Source organism: Streptopelia decaocto (genome assembly GCF_964273445.1).
Source record: "Streptopelia decaocto genome assembly, chromosome: 15".
Taxonomy (NCBI): domain Eukaryota; kingdom Metazoa; phylum Chordata; class Aves; order Columbiformes; family Columbidae; genus Streptopelia; species Streptopelia decaocto.
Genome location: NC_138670.1, coordinates 6,752,106 through 6,779,515, shown reverse-complemented (window position 1 = coordinate 6,779,515; position 27,410 = coordinate 6,752,106). Strand labels below are relative to the sequence as shown.

General features: G+C 43.8%; 1 protein-coding gene across 3 annotated transcripts in view; it reads left to right on the top strand.

Moving 5' to 3' along the window:
- TTC28 (tetratricopeptide repeat domain 28) overlaps positions 1–27,410 on the top strand; it is a 99,433-nt gene that overhangs the window by 2,519 nt on the left and 69,504 nt on the right. For 2 of the 3 annotated variants that reach the window (XM_082066264.1, XM_082066263.1), the window contains exon 2: positions 236–514. In XM_082066264.1, coding sequence (XP_081922390.1) covers positions 236–514 — 279 coding nt within the window. Of the gene's footprint in view, positions 1–235; positions 515–24,234; positions 24,570–27,410 lie in introns of those variants that run through there. The other variant, XM_082066265.1, reaches the window with a different exon arrangement.

The following is a 27,410-nucleotide window of genomic DNA, read 5'->3' as shown; positions in this document are numbered from 1 at the left end:
TTCCTAGGGAATGATATATTTCATGAGGCTCTTTTCTGTTCCTTTTGAACCCCAAAATGTCAACAGATGAACAGTTTACCTTTTTAAGAATCTGATTCTGATTTCGTAATTTGTTCTGCAGTAATGCCAGGGGCTTTAATTTTTGCCACATAGTTTTAATATTTTGATTTTTCCCCCCCCCTTTTTTGAGTAGTATTTCTTAACACTAACATATAATTTCTCCTTTCCACCTCAGATTTCTTTCTTTGTATCAAAATCTTTTGGAAGAAGAAGTCCTGACAGTCCCATGTTGAGCAAAGCTGAATTTGTTGAAAAGGTTCGCCAGAGCAACCAGGCTTGCCACGATGGTGATTTCCACACGGCAATCGTGTTGTACAACGAGGCTTTGGGAGTTGATCCTCAGAACTGCATTCTCTACAGCAACCGTTCGGCAGCCTACATGAAAATCCAGCAGTATGACAAAGCCCTGGATGATGCCATCAAAGCACGACTTCTAAATCCCAAATGGCCAAAGGTAAGGAAGTGTACTTGTCTTCTGGGGAGGGACTAACTCCTTTGTTCACATATGTAATACCTGATGTAAACAAGTGCATGTATTTCTGTACTAAAGTCTGCTTTTGCTAAAAGCTCCAGATAATAGTATCTTCTGTGTTTAAAAGTTGTTTGACTTGAGCTTCCTGTTGGGTATTAAACTGTTTTCTCTGTCGTTAACTTGGCTGCTCCACAATGAAGGTGACTGTTTGCTTAAGGCATCTGTATCTCCTCATTTGCAATTATTTAACAGTGTAACTAAATTGACAATTTCAATTAAAACATCAGCTAGGATGAGTGGAACTGAAATACTGAAGTCTGTTGGTGATACTTTCCTCTTTAAAAATAATTCATGTTAATTCTGTTTCCATAAAATACCAGCAAGGGCCAAGAAAGGGATCAGTATCTGGGAAGCTCATTTGGATGTCCAGTTAAAAGTGCGAGCCCATTAATGCTGAAAGCCACACCTATTAGCTAAGCTCCACTAATTTTTGGAGCTGTTAACAAAGTGAAATTCTTTCTGCTTTCAACACACCAGCCATAGCAACTGTCCAAGTGTGATTAACGTAAATCAGTGCATAAGATAAACACTAATTACTTGTAATTATTTTACCACAAAGAGCTGGCTATTTATCTGCTTGTAGGGGATGGTGAATTGTGCATCTCTAGGCCGACCTTTACATATTTTACAATTTTTTTCTGCATTTCTGGGGAGCGGTGATAGAAAACGGCAGAGGGATTTCGGTGCTTGCAGTAGCTGGAGCTCTTGGGTTGCTCTCCTTCTTTATGGGAAAAGCACAGGGAAGTCTTTGTTTCTTTTTTGCTTAGTTGAGGATCACAAACTGGAAAATAACTTTTGCTCAGAGGAGGCAGAGCTGAAGTCAGACGCTGTCTGCGCTACTGGGTAATTTTTTTCCCCTTTTCCCGTGTTACTGACGGATAAACAGGGTGGTTCCCCACATTACTTGTTGAAATGCCGGTGCTGTGATGGGTGGTGAGCAGGAGAGGGTTGGTGGTGTCAGTGCTCCTGGCCCCTGGCAGCCCTGTTACCCAGCGGAAATGCTGTGCAAACCGCAGCAGAGATGGAAGATCCTGCAACGGAGGCAGCTTAAGTTTGTATGGTACGTTTTCCTCATTTTCAACATTTATATTTTTTAAAACGTGTATTCCTGTTTTTATTGCATGATTAACTCTAATTTTGGCTAGGACAAAGAAAGGTGTACTTTGGGGGCTAATTAACTAGTCTGATATGTTTTGAACACATGAATTTCGGGTTGTACTGGATATCTGATATCAGAAAATATGCAGTGGTGTTTATAAACTTCCTATAGGTCTAGATGGCTGGTTGTCAGTCAAGCTCGGTTTGGATTGCTATCCCTGCATAGTACGTGGATTATTTTTTGGTTTTGTGTGTGTGCAGCTTGTCAGCATGAGACAACAGGAGGGCACTGACGTGGAACACCTATGTTGTGTATTTCAAAATCAAAGCTGCTTTATGGATAAAAAAAAGATTGTTTGGTTTTAAGTGATAGAACTTAACTGGAAAATTGAAACTTAGGCATATCAAATCTAAGCAATTTTATTCATTAGCCAGAAGAGGGAGCTTAACAGGTGTAGCTTGTATTTTTTTTGAAAGGTCTGCATTTTAAATACAGAACCCAGTTTCCATTTACTTAGGAAGCTGAAAAATTAATTTGATCCAAGTTTTCGGAGATTTAAGCTACTAAATGTAAATGTCTTTGTTTCTTTTCCTCCTTTAAATGGACATAGAGTTTTCCTCCTTTTCCTCTGGCCTTAAATGGACATAAAGTTTTGGTAATCCCCTTCAATTCAGTTACACTCCACATGTCTGGGTCTGTACCTGTCAAAAATTCTTCAGATCCAACAATTGCTTGGGTATATTTGTTACGTTTTATTGACTGGGCTTGACTGTGTCAGTCCAAGTATACAAAGTATCTCCAAGTGTACCTAGTTAACCTGTGTCCTGTGTTCATTGTTTTTGCTCTGCTGGACTCAGCTACATGAAACAGTGTTTATTTCACCTATGGTTTCTGTTTCAATGAAAGCTGCAGTCCTGTGCAGAATGTCCCGCTGTATTTCTCAGATATTTTTACTTGAGTCTTTATAATATAAAATAGATCTATTAAATCCTACAGTTGTTGTTTGTAGACCAATATTTCAATCTTTATGTCTTCATATTAAAAAATAAAAATAATAATTTCATTAAGCCCCCAAATCTTCCTTTCCATAGCTGCTGTTTCTAATAACCCCTCCGGGAGGCGGGTTCCAATCTTCACAGTCTCTGAGATTTTATGAAGCATTTTCAGAGTTTCTTTGGGGATGGGAAATGATGATGTTTTAGGGAAAAGATCAGTCTGTTACAGAACAGCAGGGTCCCTGTGGCCGGCAGCAAGATACCTTTGTATTCTTGTACCATAAGAATGAGCTGTTCTGTATAATTCAGGTATCTGAACAAATTGAAATATGACATATTAAAAATGAATGCAAAGAAACTTTATTTTTGAATAATCTATTTGTGGTCCATGGGAGCTGATTGTCACAGTGGGCCAGGAGCTTCCAGATGAGAGTATCAGAATTACAAACAGGTTTAGGATGCGGTAGATGGATGAGGAATAAGCTTTCAATTCTGGGGACATGAGGTTGCTCATTAGTGCAGAATTTTTGGAGTAGGAGGGAGAAGGAGAACTTCTATGTTCATATTTCTCTTTCCTGTGCGGTTCTCGGGTGCATCCCTTGCAGGACCAGCCTGCAGCACTGGCCTTACCTGCGACTTCAGGTCCTGATTGTGTATTTCAGTCTGTGCTGGGATGAAAATATTAAATATTTGCTGTATTAAGATGTGGTGGCTGAGATGTGCGACTGCTGCCGTAGTGATCAATACAGGGATTTCCTGACCGTCTAGCCAGGCAGTGCTTGATGACCACAGTCTGTCTCACACAGAGATTGTCAGGGATGGTTTTGTCTTTGGAATTTGGAATGTTTCACTTTTTTGTTTGTTTTGTTGGCAACATTAAGACAAACTCACCAAACAAACCAAGCACAGTTTTTTGTGTAGTATGCACGTTGCAAGCCTCCAGATGTACACACTCTAGAAGATATTGATACCAAAGAAGCATTCTGTGAAATAACTTTAAAATGGCAATGACACTGTGGCACGCACAGAGTTTAATAGTAAATGCTATCCTAGCATTGTGGAAGTATTATGGGATTTTCTAACTGCAAAAGTATTTTCTAACTGCAGAAGTGTTTTCTGCCTTTGACCAGCTGGGAAAGGAGATGTTGAAAAACTTTTGTATAATAGGAAAGTAGCAGCCTTGTTGAGACCACACCTGGAATATTGTGTCCAGTTGTGGCCCCTCAGTTCCAGCAGGACAGGGAACTGCTGGAGAGAGTCCAGCGCAGGGCAACAAAGATGCTGAAGGGAGTGGAGCATCTCCCGTGTGAGGAAAGGCTGAGGGAGCTGGGGCTCTGGAGCTGGACAAGAGGAGACTGAGGGGGGACCTCATTAATGTTTACAGATATATAAAGGGTGAGTGTCAGGAGGATGGAGCCAGGCTCTTCTCAGTGACAATCAATGATAGGACAAGGGGTAATGGGTACAAAACGGAACACAAAAGGTTCCACTTAAATTTGAGAAGAAACTTCTTCTCAGTGAGGGTGACAGACACTGGCCCAGGCTGCCCAGGGAGGTTGTGGAGTCTCCTTCTGTGCAGACATTGCAACCTGCCTGGACACCTTCCTGTGTAACCTCATCTGGGTGTTCCTGCTCCATGGGGGGATTGCACTGGATGAGCTTTCGAGGTCCCTTCCAATCCCTGACATTCTGGGATTCTGTGTGTGGAGACTCGATGAAGAGAACCTGTGTGCAGGTGTCGGCACAGGAGGTCACACAACGTAGCGGTGAGAAGTTTTTTCCCTTTGGTTTTCAGAAGTGCCTAACAGGGCAAAAAGCTGGCTTTATTTAAAATAAATGTCTGAACGTTTGCATCATTCCAGTTCTAAGGCTACTGGAAAAAATTACAAACATGTGGCAGAAGAAGAATAAATTCATATGTGTCTTTATACCTAATTGGGGAGAACAGAAGGAGGTTTTAATGATAACTTTGCATGTAATACTGGGGAAAGATTATACTCCTAACGTCTGCCACCAGTTGATTTGCTGCTGTGGCTTCAAGTTCTTCAGAAGCACAGAAAAGTTTCAGATTTCCAGTACTTTACACAAGGCAAAAAAAGTAATTTAAGATATTTATTCTATCTTTACCGTGTTAACGTGTGAACTTTTTAGTGCTGAAAAACTTGAGTCATTAATAATTGAGCTTATTATGATGATTTATTTTCTTGGAGAATAAGTGTTTTATCTTGAATGAGGAGGTTTGGGCATAATGTTTGAAATGTCAATAAAAATGTAGCATGATCTCTACCACCAAATGTGTGCTGTTCACTGTAGCGTGCGTGAAAGCTCCTCTTTGTAACCGTTCTTACAGGGGGAGCTCAAAGCCTTTTTAAGCGACTTAATGTATTTAATAAGAAATAATTCTGACTGAACCCTATTGTTAGACTTATTTCACTTGAAGAATGCTAACTACTTGATAAACCTTTGAGAAGTAGTATTATGCAAAGTGATTCATAGGTGAATGTTGAGCAGCCGTGTTCAGCCATGTGTGGTTAGTTGTGAAATATATATGATGTAGAAACTTGTATTTGTATTTTGTGGCAGCTCTTAGGTGTATGATGTCAGAGATGTTTCCATCCATCACTGTAGTTCTCATCATCTTGCAATGTGACTTGTTTTTGTGGTTTGTTTTGTTTTTGAGTATCTGGTCTTCAAACACTCAATATTTTCTGCATTTGTTTTTCCGCTGTTCCAGCTGATGCTATTACAGCTTTGGCAATGATGACTCTGTCACCCTTAAGTCTTTACTGACTTCAGTTTTCCGAATCAATGCTTCCCAGCCCACCCTCAGATGCTGTGAGCAGAAAGTCCCTGCTCTTGAGTGATAATCCTCAAGTATGAATGTAAATGTGAACTATGCCTAGTGGAATTCTATTTAAGAACTAAGTAACCTCCTTTAATCTAAGATTTGGTCTTTAGGAAAGAGCAGGCAGTATTTGAGTGAGAATAATTAATTGGTTTTTGGCACTGATGCATGGTCTTAATCTCCTGACAGAAAAGTTGTTCATTAACAGGAGATGCAGTGACTTTGTCAGACTTGAATGGACGCTCACAACCAAAGTCTCACATGGGAGCAAGAACCACAAAGATGGATGTTTTCAGCACTCTGAGGAGTACCTGGATTTAATTTTAGTCCTTTGTGAGCAGAAGGATGCTGTCTGAACAATTCTGTGTTGCTCTGCTGTTTGAAGCCCCAACAGAGTTTGGGGAGCAGTGTCCCCTGAAGAGCACAGCAGGTGACCGGCCGAGGGGCGGCCAAGGCGGCTGATGGGGTTGAAGATCGGGGTTCAACAGGGGCCTGTGATTATGTGCAACTGTATAAGCCACAGAGCAGGTAAAAGTGTTATTTCTTAAAACAGGGACACTTTTTCCTATCAGCCTGGTTTTGAGCTGCAGCACCCTTTAGAGAAAAGGTGAATAGTCTGGAGGGTTTAGTTGGTGTAAAAGGAACACACTGTGTGTATGTAATCTAAAAATAACTAGAATGAATTACTACCACTTTTCATCAGGCGCAGATTTCTCGTATGATCTTAGTCTGTCTCCTCCACTTCATTTAAAAACGTGGCTTTGTACATGTTGGTGGAGAACAAATCCAGAAGATAGAACAGGAAGAAGGGGGAGTTTGAGCCGCAAGGCCTCTGGGTATTTGAAGTGCGGCAGGGTTTTAGATGTTGTCATGTAACTGTAGGGGAATTCAACAAAATAGGTTACGCTGGCATGTTGTTTAAGCTACTCCAGCTGTTCTTTTAAAAGGAAAAGGGACATTTGCTGCTCCTCTCACGGTTCGGACTGCTCGCAGATCCTGTGTGTGTCCCCCCCGTGCTGCAGCAATCCGGAACGACCAAAGGTTTCTCAATGAATTGCCAGTAGGGTGCCCACCCTCAGCTGCATGTAAAACGTCTGAGCGAAGAATGTGACTTGACCACGTAACTTTTTTCATGAATAGGCCTCTTGTTTTTAATTTGATGAGCAAGGAACTTTCCAGTCCTGTCCTCTGGCTTACCATCTGTCTTTAATTTGCAGAAAGATGCATTCCAGTTTTTCAGGCATAAAACTGCTTAACAGATTTTTTTTGGCTTTGCTAGAACTTGCTGTGTTACGTTATCTTGAGATTCGTGCATTGGTTTCTGTCTTTTTGTCTTGCGGAATCACAGCATAGTTGTTGGATGGGACTTCTGGGGATCGTGGGGTCACCTGGAGCAGGTTGTCCAGGGCATTGTCTGCTTGGGTTGTTAATGTCTCAGGGACAGAGACTCCACAACCTCTCTGCACAACCTGTTCTGCTGTTTGACCACCCTCACCAAAAAGTTTTTCTTATGTTTAAATGGGTTGAGTTTCTTCCTCTTGGATATTTCTTTCTTTCCCAATATTATCATAATGGTCTGAGTTGAGGAATTGTGAAGGAGTACAATGAACAAAGCACACATGGGAGGGCGCTCTGTGCTTAGGTATTTCAGACGTAGTGATCTAATAGAAGTCGTATATAGATATTTGCATTTAGTAGATATTTTCTAAGAGGTATTTAATTATTTTTTTTAAAGTGCATGCTGTTCATGCTGCTTTTTCCTTTTCTTTGACATCAAACTGGATGTGGCTGGCATCAGAGTGCTAATAAATCAGGGTCCCATAGATGGGATTTATCCCTGATGCAGAGCCATAGAGGGAGAGCAGCTATGTCTTATGGTTTGCTTTAAAAGTTATTGTATATAACACATTTGTTTTCCTTTGTGTTTTTACTGTTTGCTCTATTTTTGGTTAACAGTGTCTGTCAGCCACTTACTCCCATTTATTGTTCCTTTTGCTACATTTATGTTACTTGCTGCTTTGATTAATCAAATCACAAACACCTGTGCCTCGGAGTGTTTTGGTTTTGTTCTGCAGCAAGTAGTCCTATTCTTGTTGGGTGTTTAGCATCCTGGATTTATACCGACTCTCTGAATTCGTGATGTAGTTCTCATTGTCCAAGGATTAGAATCTGAGCAGCAAAAGAGTGTCTTAGATATTGTGGATTCAAAGGCTGCTCCTGCCGTCCCGCAGCCCCGGGGCACACGGGGTGTGTGTGACGGTGCAAAGCACAGGGATTGCTGCCGCATCAAGCACAGGTACTTTCTGAGTCACAAGCATGATGACAGTTCAAACTAATGAAAACAGCGAAGAAATTTATCGCAATTCTTCTTATCTCTATAAATCCAGTGTTCTCTCAATGCCGCTGCGCTCCGTTTGCTTCTGAGGGTGTTCGGGTCTCAGCCCCTCGTCTGAACTGCCAGACAAAGCAGGTGACAAATCCCTTTTGCCACAGCCTTTCTCCTTTGCTCCAAAGGGTAAATTACAAAGCCCCTTCTGTTATATGGAACAACATAAATATATTACTAATAGTATGGCTACTACCCACTAGTAGAGAATTTACCCCCAAAGTTTTTTTCTTTTTTTCTTTTTAAAGTTGAACAATACTGTCATTTCTGTCATATGGTGAATGGACACTCTAGTTTTGATTGTATTTTCTGGATTTGAGTTAGTTTTGATCTCTTTCCTTCTTCCCTTTGCTTTGGAATGCCAAGTTTGCCTCCTGGAAGTCAAATAACTGCATTTTTCTAGAAGTTATTAGAAGTCTGTCCTAAGATCCCAAACAAGAAATAGAAAATTTGTAAGCTCTTCAGCGCAGTTATTTTTATAATGTCTGATGACTTCTCCAGAAGTTGGCAGTGATACGCGAATTCCTGTATTGCTTTTTTTCATCTAAAGCTGTTAAGGAGCCAGCTCATAGAAGTAATAGATCATAAGAATATTGGTGCATATAAAATAGTGTAATAAAGGCATCCTTTTTGTTAAGTGTTCCAGTATTTGAGACTATTCCTACCAAACTGTATATCTGATGGACTTTTTTAGTCTCACGTTGGACGTTGGTCAGAATCCTGTTCCATGGGCTTGATAGGCCTGTAACTGAAAACTGTGCCTTTAGTTTTTCTTGTGCTGGAGCTCACACGGTGCAGTCATGTGTTAGACAGACCTCTGCTCACTTCCCCTAATGGAAAACCTATTTTTTATTTGGACAAATGTTAAATTTATGGCTTTATGATGCATTTTTAATGGACTTCTTAAAAAATGTATACCAAGCCCTAGTTATTCTGGATGCTAACAGAAAGAAAATGCACTTGGATGAAACCTTTGTTAATAGAACCTCATCTTATGCGTGGCATGGAAAGGAACAGTCTTGGAACACTGCATTAAATACATCCTTTGGCATAATTTTCCATTGTCGCATGGCATGAAATGCCTAATATGCCTCAGCTTACTGAATATCCTTAACTTTGTTGACTTTGCTTGTGCTGCTTTAGGATGTTCAGCTGATGTTATGATGTGTCTTTCAGGTGCTAGAGACAGATCCAAAATAAGGGTCATAAAACACAGTAGAAGACAAACAGGACAGTTTACGTTTATGGCACACAGGGAGCATGGCCATTTCAAACGCAGTCCTTGGTGATTGTTGCGACTGCAGGACAGGAGCCTTTGTGTGATCAGAGCAGGACAAGGTGGATCGAGCACAGTTTAAAATCCTGCTGAGAATGCAGGAAGCATGACTGTCAATTCTGTCGTCAGCTCAATCTGAACTCCTCTTTATAGGAGTTATTGTGTCAGCTGCAGTTTTTATTCTAATTAAAAAAGAAAACAATAATGTTAATAACATGAACAACTGTCACAGTACAGAATAGGGTGGTCAGTGAAGGGTGGAAGAAGCCGCCTTGTGTCTCTTTGAATGCTCCGTTCCCCTCAGCTGGTAGATGGTGAATATCTGCTCTTGTTCCCCAAGCGGAGCAGGCTGAAGGTCCATGGAATGGAGTTTAGACCCTGGTGGGTATGAGGTGGTTAAGGAAATGGGATGTGCAGGGTGAATATTTACCTTGTACCTGGCGGCTGTCAGAGGTGCAGGGACGTTCTCACACAGAGCTTGTGTCTGAGCTGCTGGATTTCCATGGTCACTGATGGACTTCTCCTGCAGAACGTAATCATTTCAGAGCCCATTTGTCCTATAGAACCGTCACACTTAGAAAAACTATTAAACTAAATTCTACTGAGTATTGTGTGGAAAAAACTAACTCAAATGTAATATAGGTTCCCCCCCCCCCCCGTTGCCATGGTAACCGTCAGGTTGTGTTTGCTGGGCAGCGTCTCTGTGGGTCCGGCCTGGGACACCCTGTTGGACTTTTGGAATTTTTTAGGATAGGAATTCTGGACAGATTCTCTTATTTTTATTTTCTGGTTATTGTTTTTTGGATAATAATTCAGTCTTTATTGGTCTAAAATAAAAAATACTGTTCCTCTTTTTGCCTTTTTTTTAAATGAGATGGATAGGAACTGGAAAAAAAGCAATCTAATATTAGATTCTATTGTAAATGCAACCTTTAGCCTCCCTCAGTTATCAAATAGGAATACATGTAACCTTCTGGATTATCTTTTGTTTTTCATCGCTTGAGCATCTTGTTCTTGGCTCTGACGGTTCTCCTGCAGTGAGCCGTAGTGTTATCAGAGGCTCGTAGTTACTAATAGCAATTTATTTTAATGGCAGTTTCCCTGAATTCTCTGCCATGCCTTTAGACGTATGTGTCAGGCTTCAAGGCCCTTTACTCATATGAATCTTTGCTAGGAACATGGTCGAGTATTTTCACTCTGGAGAATTCGGATGTGCTGCACGCTCATGTTTATTTTATGTCGCTACATTTCATTAAGTTACCATTGTTGCCTGTGTGTTCGAGGAAGTGACTTTTTATCATGAGTGCGGTGGAGATGAAATGCATGCAACTGTATTTCAGGGAGTAAATTTTTCATTATTATAGCCCACGGGTACTAAATAAAAAATGTCAGCTTCTTGGATTTGGTTGCACTATAAAGTGTGCCTAGAAATAATGGATTCTGTGACTGTTTGGGAAAGGACAGCTAAAGCACTGAACTCTGCGGGGTTTGAAAGCAGAAAATATGTGCACTTAACTGCGGAGGGAAGTGTTTGGTGTTGCGATGTACAATCGTTAAGGCTTTGGAAAGCTGTAACAGAACAGGGAATGCAGCAGAAAAGGAATGTGGATAAGTGGAGTGTGTGTAGTAAACGTAGCTTTTAAAAGAGCCTAACTTAATGTTCCAGAGAACAAAAAGAAATCGGTTGTCTCTGTGATTTCATGCCCTCCCCGCTTGTTCTGCTTCATCTCGCACTCGCGCGATGCTGGTTCTGAAACCCGCCCGGAGCAGCCCTGACCATCAGCAACAGCCATTGTCTCTAATTCTTGCACACAATTTCCCCTCCTGGCTCCCCACACAAAATTGTGCTTAAACTAGACCAAAAAAACCCTGAAAAGTAACTTGTATTATTGGTAATTTAGAGTGCTCAGTACTATTAAGGACAGTAATAAATCATTTCTGGAACTATAAATATTTTCATGCGTTTGTAAATATGATGCACATTGTCTTGGTTTTTGTGCTTAATAAAATAGGTAAATTTAAAACTAAACTAAACTTTTTTAAAACTAAAAATTTACTGTAGCTTCTGTGAATTAATATTTTATAAAATCACACTGTAGAACAGAAAGAAGCAACTTGAATGTAGCAGATCTACAAATCTTGGTTCTATTAATCTGAGACATGACAGTTTTCCCAGTAAGGTAAGTGTGATGCTCTAGCTGGTCTTTCAGATACTGAGGCCTCTGAAGTGGCTTTTATGTTCATTTAAGTTAATTTTTTGCATTTTATCACAGTAAAGACAAAGAAGGTGGTGCTTACATTTTACTTTAAGTGCCTCCGAGAATGCTGATGTGTTGCTACAACCCCCAAAATCCTAATAGTACAACATACAGATTGTTACTGATTTTTTCCCTTACTCTGGTGAACGCCCCCATTGCCCAATGTCTGAATGAAACCATAGCTACTTCAGCTATATAGAGAAAAAATATAATTGGGAAGCAGTATATTTGTTCGTTCAGGTGAACAGCAATGCTGTTCAGGTATTCACACATCAGATATTGTGTAGCTGTCAGGTTCGGTCTAAGTCTGCATTTGAGAAAGTCGCTCTGAAGATGAAGTACTTACAGGTGTGTGGGAACTTCATCTGCTGTCGTGATTCTATGATTTTAATGGGGTGGCAATAATAAAGATGGAAAAACGTATACCCTTTATGATCAAGGGGTACAAGGACTTTTTATTGCTGGTAATACACAGCAACCAGGCACAAGAAAATTTTGTTAGTCTTGGAATATTTCCCAACTGGTAAATATCTAAAAACATATGAACAAAATCTAACAGGTTTTTATTTTACTTGAAAACAAATACAGGATATGAGTATTTCTTTAGTAATGTAGACAAAGCTAAGTTTGCAGTCAAGAATTGGAGCAGACGTCCAAAACAACTGGCTTTTAAAAACTAAAGCATCCCCAATCACTTGCACCAACACAAGTTGTTTTGTTTCTTATTCCCCCCTCACAAAAAATCAACCATCTGCTCATTAGATGTGTTGCAAATGGAAGAGTCGAAATGGAGCTGGTGTGGCTTGCAGCTTTTTGGCAGATGCTGAGAGACGTAAGGAGGACTTACTAGTACTTTTCAATAATAGTAAGTGGCACAGACAGGCCTATATCAGCAATAACATGACCATGTGAGAACTATTTACATTCCAGCAATGCCTATGCTGCACGCATAGCGAGTTTAATAGCCAGCACGGAGGCCTCTGCCACATGTTGCAGGCGCGTTAAATACTGAAAACTGTTGGAAGACTATTATGAAATTTCTGTCGTTCACACCAATACAAAACTCAGTCCTCTGTGACCTTCAAGTCTATATTTCATGTTTATTGTAACGTAGAATTGGAGGATCAGGAAATGGTTTAGGTTGGAAGGGACCTCTAAAGACCATCTAGTCCAAACATATACTACCAAAAGCAAATGTGGAGATGCTTTGCGTCTGCATGAGGTGTACAATTTTTTGAGCAAGCTTGTCTGCCTAACATATGGAGGGGATTTTATAATGGAAAAATTTTCATTTCAGTGCCTTTTGTTTGCATTGAGTGTCTCTTGCTCATCTTTCCCAACTACCCCAAACAAAAAAACCCCAAAACCTCAGCCAGGGGTCTGCGATGTCTTGCGGTAGGATTTGGAGGGGCAAGGGCTTTGGTGGCATGTGGAATTAGAACAAGGAATAGTAATTCTTTTGAGATAAAGCAGCAAATTTGGGGCTTGCTCAAGTTTCGCAAATCTTCTGGCTGGTGCCATTATTCTTGTGAGCTGCAGGTGATAAGAAGCGTGGCCAGTAGCCAGTTTAAATCTCTGTGACCCTGAGCTGGATCCTCCTTGGAGCTTGCGCAGATTCATGGTGGAGGCTCCATCTGACACTTGGCAAAAAGGGAAAATACAAAAAGAGAGAAAAGAAGGAAACTTGGAAAAGGCTAACTCAAAAAACGAGCAGCAATTAGAGTACACACCGCTGATTATAAATAGATATTTCCTGAGAGACAGACTGGATCTTACTGCCTTGTGGTTAAGTCCTTCACCAGAGCTGTTGGAGATGCACTTTTCAAATTATTCGTCCTCGTTTCTGTTCCCGGTTTTCTAGGTGAATTCTTTAAACATTGGGTTACCTGATCTCTTGGTACCCTCTTGTCTCCTTTCATCTTCCTGGATGTGAAAAAATGTCTTTATTAATTTTGCATTGAAACAGGAATTCCCATGAAAAACTAAATTTCATAAGGCAGTGTTTTCAATCTATGATGGCTTCAATCAAAAATGCTTTTGACTGGCTTTATTACCCATCTGTTTCAAGGGTTAAAAGAAAAAAGTCTTGAACAGTGCACAGGATGATAGTCAAGATGCGACTATTAAATAGTTACTCTGTAATGGTGATGGAATTCAGCATCCTTGCAGCTAGAATAAACAAAAATTGATCACTGTAATAGTGAGCTCAGAAGAAGAAAACGACATCAAAATGAGGAGGCTTGTGGACAGACAATTTAATCAGAGAACAGTATAATTTCTCTTTTGATTTGCCCTACAAGGTAAAACCTATTTCCTTAAGTGCACTGAAGAGCTGCTTTGCTGCTGAGCTAGTGATAAGTGATGAGTATCACACAGCGTCTCACCTGCAGAGAACAATGAAATTATACTGCATCACCTACTATTACCTATAGCAAAGAAAAACAAATGTCTTTTGGGGAAGGGGAAATACAGGTTCTCCAGTTTTCAGGTTGATAAAGAGTTAAAAACCCCACTGTGAATAAAAGGAAAAAGTCAGAATTATGGCCTTGTGCAGAGAGAAAATGTTTACAGGCAGGATAAAATACAAGCAATTTAGGAATTCTTTGAAAACTGTTTTCAAGTAGATGGGAAGTAGAATGGGTGTGAGCGGGAGAGAACACAGCACAAGAGTCGAAGCATGAAATGAGGTTTTGCAAGGGAACAGCGTTTGGGTTGGAAGTCAGCCCTGTTCCCCGGGGGGCTCTGGGGCTCGTTCTGGTGGTCTGCACGGTAGAGCCCGAGCTTTGGCAGGCGGGAGAGCGCATGATGTCACCGCGTGTGGAACACATGCACCCGGAGCCAGGAAACGCTGTTCGCGCCGCAGCGCTGCCAGATGTGCGCGCTGGAACGCGCGCTGGGAAATGGAACAACTGGCTCTGTAAAGATACTGAGAGATGATATAAGAATGTCCCGTGCTGAGCCTGGTCCCAGCCGCAGTCTCTGCTGAGCACAAACACACGCTGTGGGGTTTCTCACTCCTGAACCCCGCGTTCCTGCTCTCAGGAGCAGCTCTTGAGAAGGCCGCAATCAGCATGTTTCTGGTGTTCAGAGGTGAGCTCTATTTTATCCGGAAAGCTCGTATTTTATCCAGCAAACATATCTGGAGCTTCTGAGTAGAACTTATTTGCAGCAGATGAGACTCAAAGGAATCCATTCACTTCAGTTCCCACTCCCCTTACGAATGGTCGCGCCATCCGGCGCCGCCGGTGCCAGCCGCTCTGCCGGGCCGCGGCTCTCGCCACAGATTCACGTGCTTCCAGCGATTGTTTGCATCTCTCACTCAACCTGCTTCACGTGCAATAAAACCAAAGGTGGGTTTACGTTTTTCTGTATTTCAGGGTGAAAATACAATTTCATTACAAATTTTGAGGTCAGTTAAGAATATCTGTATTCAGTGCAGTGTATGTTACTTGGTCATCTGTGTACAGAGAGTTAAATTCAGTTGTGCCCCTCCTTCCTTTTGCACAGGCTTGTGAGATTCGAGGGAGGAGGGAGCTGTTGGAAGCCAGCAACAGGACAAAGCCTGCAGAAAGCCAGCAGTTCCCTGTCCAAACGGGACAGCCTTTCAAGCTTTTTCTGTTTTGTACATTTGTGCTATTATCCCTGCTACAAGGATTATTGCTAGCTAGTGGTACTGTGATCTTGCTGGTCTGCGTAAAGATCCCAAGCAAGTGTCCTGTAATATTTACACAGATAACCTGCCCCTCTGGAATCTTCGGAACTGAGCTGATTTTGCAGTGTCTGTTTCAGGTGTACCCTGGTGGTTGCCAGCAGCACGTGTTGTGCTTCTCAGGCCTTGTCACCCTTCTGTGCCACTTTAATAAGGAAGAGCACAGTCCTGTAAATATCACTGTGCTTGGATAGACATGAGAAATGCTCCCAGATGTCAGACTCCAAGGCATAAACTTTAACAAGTGGCATCAGGAAGGAGTTTTCTTCCTTGTATACAAGATACACAATTTGCTATGTTCTTCGTTCTATAGAAGGAAGGTCTCTAAGAGGTATGTTTCCCCACTGATCAGACAGATTTTGTCTGTTATGTCAGAACGATCAAGACCAAGCAAACTAAATGACTGATTTAATAGGCCAGGCTGTCAGATCTAGGGAGCAGCTTCTCTAATCTGCCATGTGGTTCCTGTAGCAGCTCAGTTCAGCAACAAGAACTCTTTTTTAATTGAGGCTGAAATGATTTGGAATAAATCATTGTAAAACTGTTTTAATTTTAGGACTTTAAAGTTATGCTTATTAGGCCTAAGCCTATATACAGATTAATTAGATGGGATTTGTGATCAGAAGGATAATCGTAATCTTAAGTGTAAATATGAGCTTGTTGGCAGCACTTTACCTAAATTATGATACTTGCAGAATGGCCATTGGGTAGTGATGTGCAAAACTGGCGGTCACTCCGTTCCTGAAAGCCTGCTACCCTGTCATGTGGAACAGAGTAAAGGTCTGTGACCAGGCAGAGAGAATATATCAAACTAATCTGGGTCTCTTTTGTCTGTCATCACTTGTATATGCAGCACATAAAGAAGGCATCGTATGTAACAGTGAAATTCTATAACTATAGGGCCTTCTCCATCTCTCCTGAGTCTTAATAGTGATACATGAGACGGCTGGTGGGCTTTGAATTCTGCTGTGGATGCAAGAGGTAGTCCTTACTCTGAGGACTTTACACATGTCAGCAATGATGTTATGGGGATGCGTATTACATTACTCACTCTTTTCTCTCTGCTCTGTGCATCTGCAAAGAGCTCCCGTTTCAGGGGTATCCACTGATAATCTCAATTTTTAAATGTCAAAATCTGTGTTGGAGAAAAAGGAGGATATAAAGAGTGCAGGTGACCCTTCAAGGACGAGTCTGTGCTTTGGGATCTGCTGCTGGGGGATCAACCTTTGTAATAAATCTTTAGTAAGAAAAGAGGCTAATTGTCAAAACAGATTATGGAGTCAACATCTGTTTACTTAGTCTTCTAATTGCATGGTTTAATTTTTTTCTTTAAAAAGTATTTAAAGTATTGAACCCAGGAGGTTACACTTAAGCATGAGAAGAAACTTCTTCCCAGTGAGGGTGCCAGAGCCTGGCCCAGGCTGCCCAGGGAGGCTGTGGAGTCTCCTTCTGTGCAGACATTCAAACCCGCCTGGACACCTTCCTGTGTACCCTCATCTGGGTGTTCCTGCTCCATGGGGGGATTGCACTGGATGAGCTTTTGAGGTCCCTTCCAACCCCTGACACTCTGTGATTCTGTGAAAGTTAACATTTTATCATCAGGAAGCACTTACGTAGATGCAGATTGAATATTTTCTTATTTTTGATTCTTGCAAAGAGCTCACCTCTCACCCTTCCTATCAGCCTGGGGTGGAAGTTGCTGCATGGTTGGCTCCTTCTGTTTCTCCATGTAGAAAGATTTCAGTACCTCTCTGAGCCTCACGCTCTTTCAGTGTGGATGCTTGAGCACACAATGTTAAATGAAGCAGCTACGTTCTTCTGTATTTTTAGGCTGGAGCCATGGCTGGAGCCAACAGCTGTCCTAGTTATTCTTAAATATTCTCACAACTCTATGCTGAAAAATGTCTGGGCTGGCAGTGGGTCTCCGTCTGGAGATGTTCCTCCAGCAGCAAGTTGGACTAAATGGTTATTGTAGGTCCCTTCCAACGGGAACTATTCTATTCTAAGAATCTGAGATGTAACCCCTCAGAGTCCAAATCATCCCTGCTCCAGTTATTTCAGTGGTGCTGTATAGTTTTACAGCATCTCAAGGTTGTTTCCCACTTTTAGAATGGTTATCTCTGACATGGCAATGACAAGTTGTTCCTTAAACTATTGCCTAAAGAAAGAGCTGCTCTTTGAACATCTTTCTGAAGAAGATTTATCTGGGGTTTTTTTGAGAGCTCATTGGCTGTGTATCTGTAGACACTTTGTCATTGTGCAGAAGTTCCATTTATTCCTTTCTTCCGTTCTCGTGATGCTGTAACAGTGAGAAGGGCTGCTGTGCAGCTTCAGCAGACTGTGGTTTGGGGAAAAGCTGATACTGCATATGGATGAATTGTGTCACATCTCTTATTCATACCGTCCCGACTGAATATGTGAACAGACACAAACGGAATTCCTGCTTCACATTTTACAAGAAAGTTCAGCAGAAGAGCTGTCTATCATTGTAAATCAGTAAGAGAAGACTCCTTAGAGAGTTATAAGTGCTGTTTCTGACTGTTACAGGATCTTTTGTTGAGTATCTCGGGCTCAAGGGTGGGATAGCTTCTGTAACGTACCTACATTTCCACCGTGGGGAAGAGAAATTTTGAATAGACAAAACAGATCTTTTGCAATACAGTAGTTTTATTCTGTAGCCCTTTCAGAGGAAACTAAAAAAGAATTTTAAATTAAACCTTGCATTGCTTTTAATTTAGAAAGTATGTTCTGTGTCCTGAAAACCAAGACAAATTTAATATGCAGAGTATGTCACAAAACTCTGTAGCTTCTTACCCCCATTTCCTCTTCCAGAAAAAACTCTGAGCTCCAGGAAAGGTATTTGTTGTATTCATTGTATTCATTGCAGCAGTTTGTGTTTTTTCTGCTTTTTGCTAAGTACTGTAGATTTCTGATCGACTGTCTCAAGGCAGAATCACCACCACTTAGCACCACTTGCTTTGCTTCCCAGGACTTCTGGCAGATGAGCTGGTCCATCCCACTCTGCAGCTAGTTGCATTTCTTACATGAAATCAATTAACACACTTTGTCTTTCTCCCACACCTCTGTTTTTGTGTCTAGTCTCTTTGAATTACCCCTTTACTGTCTTTCCTGGCTTTTCATACTTCATAAACTTTTTTAAAGCTTCTGTTCTGCAAGGCTGATAAGTGAACACAGGTGGCCCTGCTCGAGGACATGGGGACTCCAGAGGTCCCTTCCCATCCCCTGGGATTCGGTGGTTTATTGCCTACAGACAAACGGCAGCCTCCAAGGCTCCCACAAAATGATCCAAGCCCTAAAGGAAAGAATGCTTTTTGGTTTTAGCCTTGCTTCTTTCCATTCTTAATTTTTTTATTTTTCAGTAACCGGTAGTGGTTTAAGCTGCTGGTGGTTGGAAGGCAGGTCCTGCAGAATGGCTGGAGTTGCTTGGCAACGAGCGGGAGCCCGGAGGGAGGCGAGGAAGAAAGAGCAGCTTCCGAATATGTGAACAACAGCATCCCCTCTGAAATCACTGGCGTGTGAAACATGAGAATTTCCTCAAAGACCTGCAGCACTTGGGAACATTTCTTGGGGACGTGAGGGATTACTGTGAATATCGGAACATGGAATGAAATTGTGGTTGCCTTTGAATTCTGCTCCTTACAGTGAAAAATATTTATTTCTAAATTTCCCATTCAGGGGGTCCCCTTCCCCTCTCCGACTGACAGAACTCCCTGTGCATTTGTGTTCGTGGCTCCACAGCATTGCTGCCGGTTCTTTGGAGTCCATCGGTGCTGCTGCTTAATGGGGCGGACGAGGTGCCACGGGTGCCGTGGAGCAGGGTGCAAGGACAGATGCAGACATGGCCATAGACACACATGCCCACGCACGTTCTCTTTTCTCTCTGTCTCTGGCTGTTGCTCTTTCCCATCTGTGTGCTTTCTTTCCTGCTCTTTGCTCCCCCTCTTCCTCCTGCCCTGCCCTGCAGCCCCTTGTTTCTGGCAAGAGAAAACCAGCCCACAAGTTCAACCTGCTTCCTTTGGGGTTTTTATGGAGTTGTTTAAACTTGTTCAGTAGGAAAGATCCCATGGAACTATGTATGGACAGGACACGTATGCCTTTTCTGCTTCAGAAACTTGACCAGAAGCCTCACCTGTGTATTTGTCAACTTTTGTGATCAAATTAGCAGTGTCACTAAAGAAACAATTAATTTCCTTGACAGCTGCATTTTTTTAAAAAGTAATAGTCTTAAAGATTTGGAAGGTGCCTATGGCACTGTTAGTCCAACCACTGATAAACAATAAATAATGCTGAAAAATAAGGCACAGTTTCAGTGCTCTGAGGTAGCAGAACGTTCCCCCGCTCAACCCCAAGCTGCGTTCCTTTGGAACCTGCAGAAATGTCCTTGCAGAGGAGGCGGCTGAGCGTGCCCCGCAGAGGGTGCCAGCCCCTCCGGTGCACAATGTGGCTCCGCTGCGGCACGTGCAGATCCCCCCGTTGCCGCCGGCCTTGCGAGAGGTGCAGATGAGCTCCCTGGTTGTCCTGGTGTGATGCACGTGTCAGGTAGTTACAGGGGATTTATTTGGCTCTTTGAATTTATTACTTGAGAGCAGACAGTGATGCAAGTCAACAAGGGAAGGCTGGGCGAAGAGCCTTCTCCAGGTGAGGACAGAGAGCAAAAAGGTACTTTTTGGTAAATCTTTGCCTCCCAAGCATTACTTTGACCCGCATCTTGACTGAATTACACTTGTCTCCATAGCAGCAGTACTTATGCTTCCTATGGAAAAAGGGAGGGGGAAGTCATAATTAGAAGCAGGTCCCAAACACCATGTTTTCTGCTCTGAATCATGTAATGAAAGAGCTGAAGCTTCTTAAGCCAATAACAGAGTCACCATCAACCGTTTGAAAGCAGACACCTTCCTTGGGAAGACAGAGTTAAAATTTAGTATATATTTCCTATCCAATAAACTAGACAAATATGTGTTTTGCTGTAAGACTATCACATAAACATTTCACAGGCACAACACTACACCTAAATAATGCCTCTCTTGATGAATACAGTTACTAGCCAGAAATTTCTATTTGTGACTGGAACTTTTGTCCTTGGGCTTCTTGCTCTGGAAGTCCCTCATCTCTGTCTTGCTGGGTGCTTTGCATTAATAGCTTTTCCCTTGTGAATAATGAAGGATTTGGCCCCCATATTGATTTCTGAATATTTTAGAATATTGGCTTATGTGTGCGCCCATGAAGAATCAGAATGCTGTTTAGCTACTTCTTCCCTGTGTTTCGTTCCTGTTTGTCCCTCCCGCAGATGTGTTTGAATGGTTATTCTGTTAATATTAGACTCAATATTGTGTGGACAGACTTCTCTCTAGTTCCTCATGTGGAGACCTGGAAATTACGTGTTCTACATATATCTTGCTTGTTGAAGTGTAGGACATGGAGTGTGCTGGGTTTGGTGGGGATTCCGCACGGAGCCAAACACGCAGCACGTCCCGCTGAAGCCGTGTCTGTGCGGGGGCCTGTTCCTCAGCCCCAGCGCGGTGTCAGCACCTCAGAGGGGATGCTCTATCACAAGATTAGCTCTAATCTTTTATTAACCTATTTGATCATTTCATGGTACCACTGAATAATTTGTAATTAGTAACAGGCACCTACAGCCCTCAGATAATTTAGCCTGTGTGACCACCTCCCTCCCCGGCCCCTCCAGCTTCATGAATCCAGTTGCCAGCAATAAATGCTGTAGGCTTTTTCCTTATCTTCAGTTCTGCATCTCTTTGAACTAAATTGTGCTACAACTCTCTAATTAGTCTTAAGCAACCAGTTTTTCTCAGCTGCTTCTCCTGTCAGAAGTGGTATTTTCCAGATAAGTATATCCTCATTTTTCAAAGCCCTCTCCTTGGTTTTTCAGGCTGGATTATACTGCTGTGAAAGGAGCTTTTTCTACTTGACTAAACAAAGTATTTTCTGAAGTGATTTTCAGTGTTTTGAAGAGAGTCAGCTGCTGAGATGTGAACCCCAGGTAACCTAATAAGGAAAATAATCCCTGCTACTGCTATACAGCGTAGAACAATCAATATTTATTATCAAGAGGACATGGTGAAATGCTCCAGTCCAGAAGCAAAATGCAACAGGAACAAAAGGTAGATGGACCAGCAGACCAGTATAATGTGCAAAAACTTTCCAGGACCTTGAATTACTTTCCTACTGTGCTGTATTCTTGCCCTTTACTGTGCACTCCTTGGATTGCACGTGTGTCTGTAGAAGGGAAGGAACCATAGATGGTGTGCCCAAAGCACCTCCTGTGTGGAGGCTGGAAGTGAATTTTGACTAGAAGTTGCACAAGAACTTGCCATAAATTAACATCTAGAGAAGACACTTTCTCCCTTCCGTGGATGTCGTGTGCTTAGCAGCTGCAGTAGCTCAGATCGAGTGTGCTGTATCCGATCATTAAACAATTGCAAGGTGCCCTGTTTGTGTGCAGCGTGCTAGTTTGAGGCAGACGAAACGATGGATGCAGAATCATTGTAATGAATTGAAGGCTGCTTTAATAAATTCAGAAATAAAAGGATTTGATTTTATTATGCTTCATGAATTTGCCAAGGGACTTGGCTATTAGGAGCTTGATCTACATCCCTCTTGCAGTGTTGGTGTGTTGTTAACTGTTGAAGTGCTGGGGTCTTTCAGATTGCCAGTCCAGGGAGTTCACAGGAAACTGTACGTTGTTAGATCAAGTTGTTACTCTAAATCTTTACGTACCTGCTGAAACAGTTAGCTGCTGTCCAGTTAGCTGCTTGCTAAACTGTGCAATGACACAATAAATGTGCACTGTGGGTAGCCTAACTTGCAGTCTGCTCACCAAGACATCTCCAACAGGACTATTTTCTACTTGCAGTACATGTGATTGCTTCTAGATTATGCACTTTGGTTCAGCAGAGGGAATTTCAAGGTGTAACAAAGTATTAGAACTTACAAGTTATTAAAAATGAAGGGTTGTGCAATGAAGGACATAGTACATCGTATAGTTTTAGTTTCTTGCCAAAGATTAATTTGAAAAAGACACTTTAAAGATTTTTTTTTTGAGTTGTAAGATGAGATCTGACATCAGAAATGTCTTAGTAACACACAGCCTTTTTCCATGTTGCTGGGAAGTGGAGCTGGTGGTTCTTCTTTGGCCATTTCACCTTTAATGGACTGAGAGGAATTGAACTTGGATGGACCAACACTATCTTCTACTTAGCATTTGTATTATTACATCACTTGTCCACTGATTCAGGCTGGACTTTACAAAGCATTAGCACTTGAATTTCTTGGCTTTGCGGATTACTGGAGAAAATGAATTGTTTCACTTTGAAACAGACATGAGGATTCTGTCCTCGTGATGGAGGAAGCTGCCAGCATAAGAGGATGGTTTCAGCATTTTCTGGCAATTGAATCACTACATACTGAGTGGCTTCCAACCTGGGAAGAGAAAGTGGAACCTTAAAAACAAACTCCAAAATCATGCTGCGTTCTTTTTAATCTTAAAGAATTCGGATAACTCTCTGACTTTGAAAAAGTGAATAATGTTTGCCATCTCCTTCAGATGTCAGGCATTTATGCTGCCTTTATTCTGGATATTTTCTATAGCTTTGAAAATAGTGCCAACATTATTACTTTTTTGAACAGAAAAAAACCCCACAACTTTAAATATAGCAGAAATGCCAGTCATTGGAGTGGGAATTAAGATTGGGACTGAACTAGCTCGCTCCCTTTTGTGACAGGTGTATATGCACAGCTCCTGCTTTGCTTCCTCTTAATTATCTTTACTCAGAAAGAATTTCAAAAACCTCCTGTTGATCATGTCAAAACAACACATTTTGCAATCTGTCCGTGAGTTAAATTGTTTCTTTCTGACAGCATTATGGTAAAAGGCATTATCTGAGTTGGAGCATTTTTTTGTCTTTACTCGAGTACCAGCTCTGCCATCGACAGAACTCTGCAGAATTGTCAATGCTTGCATTTTAATTTATGGAAATCAATGAGTTTTGGGGTACACAGTCGATACTGTTAGTATGATAAAAGGGTGTAGCTCCATGGTAGGTGAGCTCTGATGAGTAAAACCAGATGGAGTTCCTTTTCTGCGCTGACACATATGTTCTTTTCTGTCCCTACTGCTCTTCAAAGCTTTATTTTTCCCTTGCATCTCCTTGGCAATTTAATGTAGAGCATGCTGCCACAAGTACTGTTGGTAATGCAGACGAAGGTGTATGAACAGGAACATGGAACGGAGAGCAGGTGTTTGCGGGTGTTGCAGGGAGGATGGGAACTCCCCAGGTTGCTTTATGTGTGGTGCTGATGTGTCTGGAGCTGCTGCCCGAGCTTTGGCTTTGCTGGGACAAGGAGCAGCCATGGCGGGGGGATGGCAGCCCCACCATGGGTTACCTGCTCCTGGCTCCCTGTGATCTGATGAGCATCTCTCAGCAGTGAGGAGCTGCCACAAAGATAAACTGACTTTTCTGTTTGCAAGGGACCCAGCAGTGAATATTTGATCCCTGTTTGGATACTACAGTTGCCATTATTGTTCACCTCTGAGATGCTGCGCTGTTGGGTGCCAATCATGGCAAACTATGGCTCTGTACCTCTTCAGTAATATAAAACCAAGTAAAATTGTGTCGAGTTCATCTAGTAAGGATTTTTAACTCTCCTGAGACTCTTCCTTTTTTAGAGAATTGTCTCAGAACAGTATCAAGAGCTCAGGCTGAAACCTCTCAGAGGAGGGCAGAATGCGGGAGCTGCGCAGCTTCACCCCCGAGAGCGATGGAGCCGGTGGTACCGCGGCCCCCTGCACCCCCCTGCACCCCCCTGCACCCCCCTGCACCCCCCTGCACCCCCGGGCCGGGACCGCTGCGGGACCCGCCGTCGGGCCACGCTGCTGCTGGGAGGGGGGCACCGCCGCTGTGCGCGCCCCCTGCTGGCCCGGAGGCCCGTGCGCGGCTCGGGGGCGGGCCGGGGCGGGCCGGGGGCGGTGGCAGGACCGGGGGCTCCCGGCGGCGCGGGGGGGCGGTGCGGCGGGCTCTGCCCGCGCCCCTCTCTGCCTCCGTGCGGCGGGCGGCGCCGGCCGGGGCTCGCCCCACACTCGGCGCAGGGCGGCCGCGCACGATGTGCCCGGGAGCCGCGGCTCCCTGCGGGCCGCGGGCGTGAGCGCAGCGGCGGAGCCGCGGGTGGGCAGAGCCCCGCTCCTATGGGCCTGGCGGCGGGGTCGGCTCCTCTCCCGCGGGCGCGGCGGGGCGCGGCGCGGGCCTGGCGGCGGGGCCGGGCAGCATGACCGGGGGCTGCCGCCCCGCTGCGCCCGCCGCCGGCACCCGAGCGCGACCTTGATGCTCCGCGACCCCGCTCTACAAATATGATGAAATGGCAGCCCCGGAAGAAGGTGGGTGACGCGCCGGCAGGGCCCGCGGGGGAGCCGGGCTGCCCCGGCAGCCGCGGGCGGAGCGGCGGGGCCGGCCGGTGCCCGTCCCGATCCCCGTCCGGGACAGCCGGGCCGCGCTCCCCGCCCCGCTCTCGCTGCGGGGCTGGCCTGGCAGGCGCCGGAGGCGTCGCGAACTTTTCTTTCCCTCCGGGGGCCGTCGCTCCCCGCCCCGCCCGGGCCGCCGAGGGGCAGCGGGGCTGGGCCGGGCTCCGGGCCGCCGTGTCCGCCCGCGGGGCCTGGCGGGGTCGGGCCGGTTGTCGGGCCGTTCCCTAATATGGCTGCGGGGCTGGAGCAGCGTTCCAACGCGGGGTCAGCGGCGGGGCCGGCGGCACCCGGTGTCCCGGGGAGGGGCCGGGGCCGCCCGTTGCCGGCTGGTGACCGGCGGCATCGCCCCCCCTCCCCGTGTCCGTGCGGTGGCTCCGCGGGTTCGATCCCTGGCAGGACGTTCTTCTTCAGCGCGCTTGGCAGTGCGTTTTATTGACATTCTTTTAAGGGAAAATCTCGCAAACTGAATGTGCTGGGCTGCCCCTCCTCAGCAATGACCCCTTGCTTCTGGCAGCTGTGGACTATTATACTTTTGGTTTTCTGGTTGTTTTTTTTTTTTCCTTTCTTTTGGAAAAACCTGCTTGAACCAGCAGGGCTCCTTCTTTCTTTGTAGCATGATGTGTGATACTGTGTTTTACATCAGGGAAGAAATAGAAATCATATGTGAAATGCATGAGAGCGTCTCTCGCTTGCAGTACTAGACACTGAAATAAATAGTGCTTCAGAACGTCCTGATTGGAGTGTGTATTGCCACTGCATCTCCGGGTAATCCGTCAGGCTTTGTGTCACTGATACCTCATCTCTTTTCAGCTGTCCTGAAGCTGTTCTTTCAATTTTTTCAAGCAGGCAATTGCTTCTAATAAGTGGAGTTATTATTTCAAATAATTGTCTTCAACAGGAGTAATAGATGAAGGGCAAGCTTGATGGAAGTGTCTGCATTTTTCAAGCCCCTCTGTGCCTCCTTTCAAACCGGTTTTAAGATGTCTACAAGCTATAGATTTTTAAGTGTCTGTTTTTACTATTTTCAACTGAATGTGCAGTCACTCCTGTGGTTATGGCTATGGAAACCCCTCCAGGCCATGGTTACAGCAGTATCGACTGAACCACTGAAATATTATTCTTGGCTGCTGGCTGGACTCCTCGGCTCTGGAAGATTCCGTTTCGAGTGTCAGGATTCACTCTGCAGTATTGGCTCACCCACTTATGCTTAAATCACATTGTCAGTTGTTATTTCTTTTTTCTCTGCATTATCATCTGTGTCCAAATCAAACTGATTTTGGGCAACCTGATTTGACTGTGTAAAGGGCACAGAAGATAGCTGAATTTGTCTGAACTGTCAAGCATTTTACTGGTCTGAGCAAAAAACGATTCCTGTTCCTGCTATGATGTGATGGAAACTATGTGCATGTTGGAATAGGTTCTGTTTTAACTGTAGTACCAATAAAATCTCAGCAGAGGTTATTTTGTCAGTGTTGCCAGCATACTCATGTGAGCCAGGGGATGTGCCAGGGAAGGTTTAGGTTGGACATTGGGAAAAGGTTCTTCACCCAGAAGGTGCTGGACACTGGAACAGGCTCCCCAGGGAGGTGTCACAGCTCTAAACCTGACAGTGTTCAATAAGAGACTGGACAACACCCTCAGACACATGGTGTGAACTGTGGGGTTGTCCTGTGCAGGGACAGGAGTTGGACTTGATGATCCTTGTGGGTCTCTTCCAACTCAGGACATTCTATGATTTCTGCTGGCCTGGGCGCCTTTGTAGCGTTGCAGTCATGTGCTTTACAGAGCAGTTTCAAGAAAATGACTCACGCAAACCGCTTGAGAAGGCACTGCTGCTCCATTTCTGAACAGGACACACAATGCGAAAGGCAGCGTAGTAGCTGCAGCGTTCCTGAAGCCCTTGGCTCTTTATCGCTGTTGGTCGTTTGTGAAAGTGACTGAGCAGTGATTTGCCCGCCTCTTTCCCGTAAAAATATCCAAATATGAGAGCTGTCAGTACAAAAGCTGAACATGTGTTCTGCTGTACTAGGTTAGGAGGCTTACTTGGTTTATTAGATTTGTACTCGCCTTCTTTTGCTCTGCCCGCTTTTTTTTTTTAATTATTAAATGTGTAAGGTGTTTTGTTCATCGCATGATATTTGCTTTTACAACTGTTAAACTGTGCAGCATAGGTTCAAATGCGGTCCTGTCTGTAAACCTGGAGTAAGCTCCTTTGTTTGGTGATGCTGAGAGGCAACTATCACCTGTAGTGTGTAAGGCGTTATCTTGCCTTCAGCTAATGAAAAAAAGTTCGCATGCGACTGATCTGTCAGAAACCACGTATATTTTTCTAAGCTTAGAAAATTACTATTGTTTACTAAGTTTTTCCATGAGCACCAGAACTAATAAAGACTCTTGCCCTGTGGTCTTCCCCGCCTCGCCTCTGGCTCCGTTTCCCTGCAGGGTCGCAGGTGTCTCTGCCTGGCAGGTGGCTGCTCCCAGTGCGGTGATGGTGGAATACGGTGGAACACAGTTCTCCGTAGACGGTCAGCGGGGGGGAGCCTGTTTTCTTGGGAAGCCAGGCTGCAATTCCAGCGGGTATCCCGTGCGTTGGGGTGAGCACAGCTGCACTGCCAGGCTCTTGGGACGATGCATTAAATTATGCATGATCTGGATACAGATACGGCTGGTGTGTTATATTGATTATATTCTTTGAAAAAGCGTAAAGCTAGTCGTGTTAATATGTTGAGTGGCTCAGGCTGCAGGAATTGCATCTCT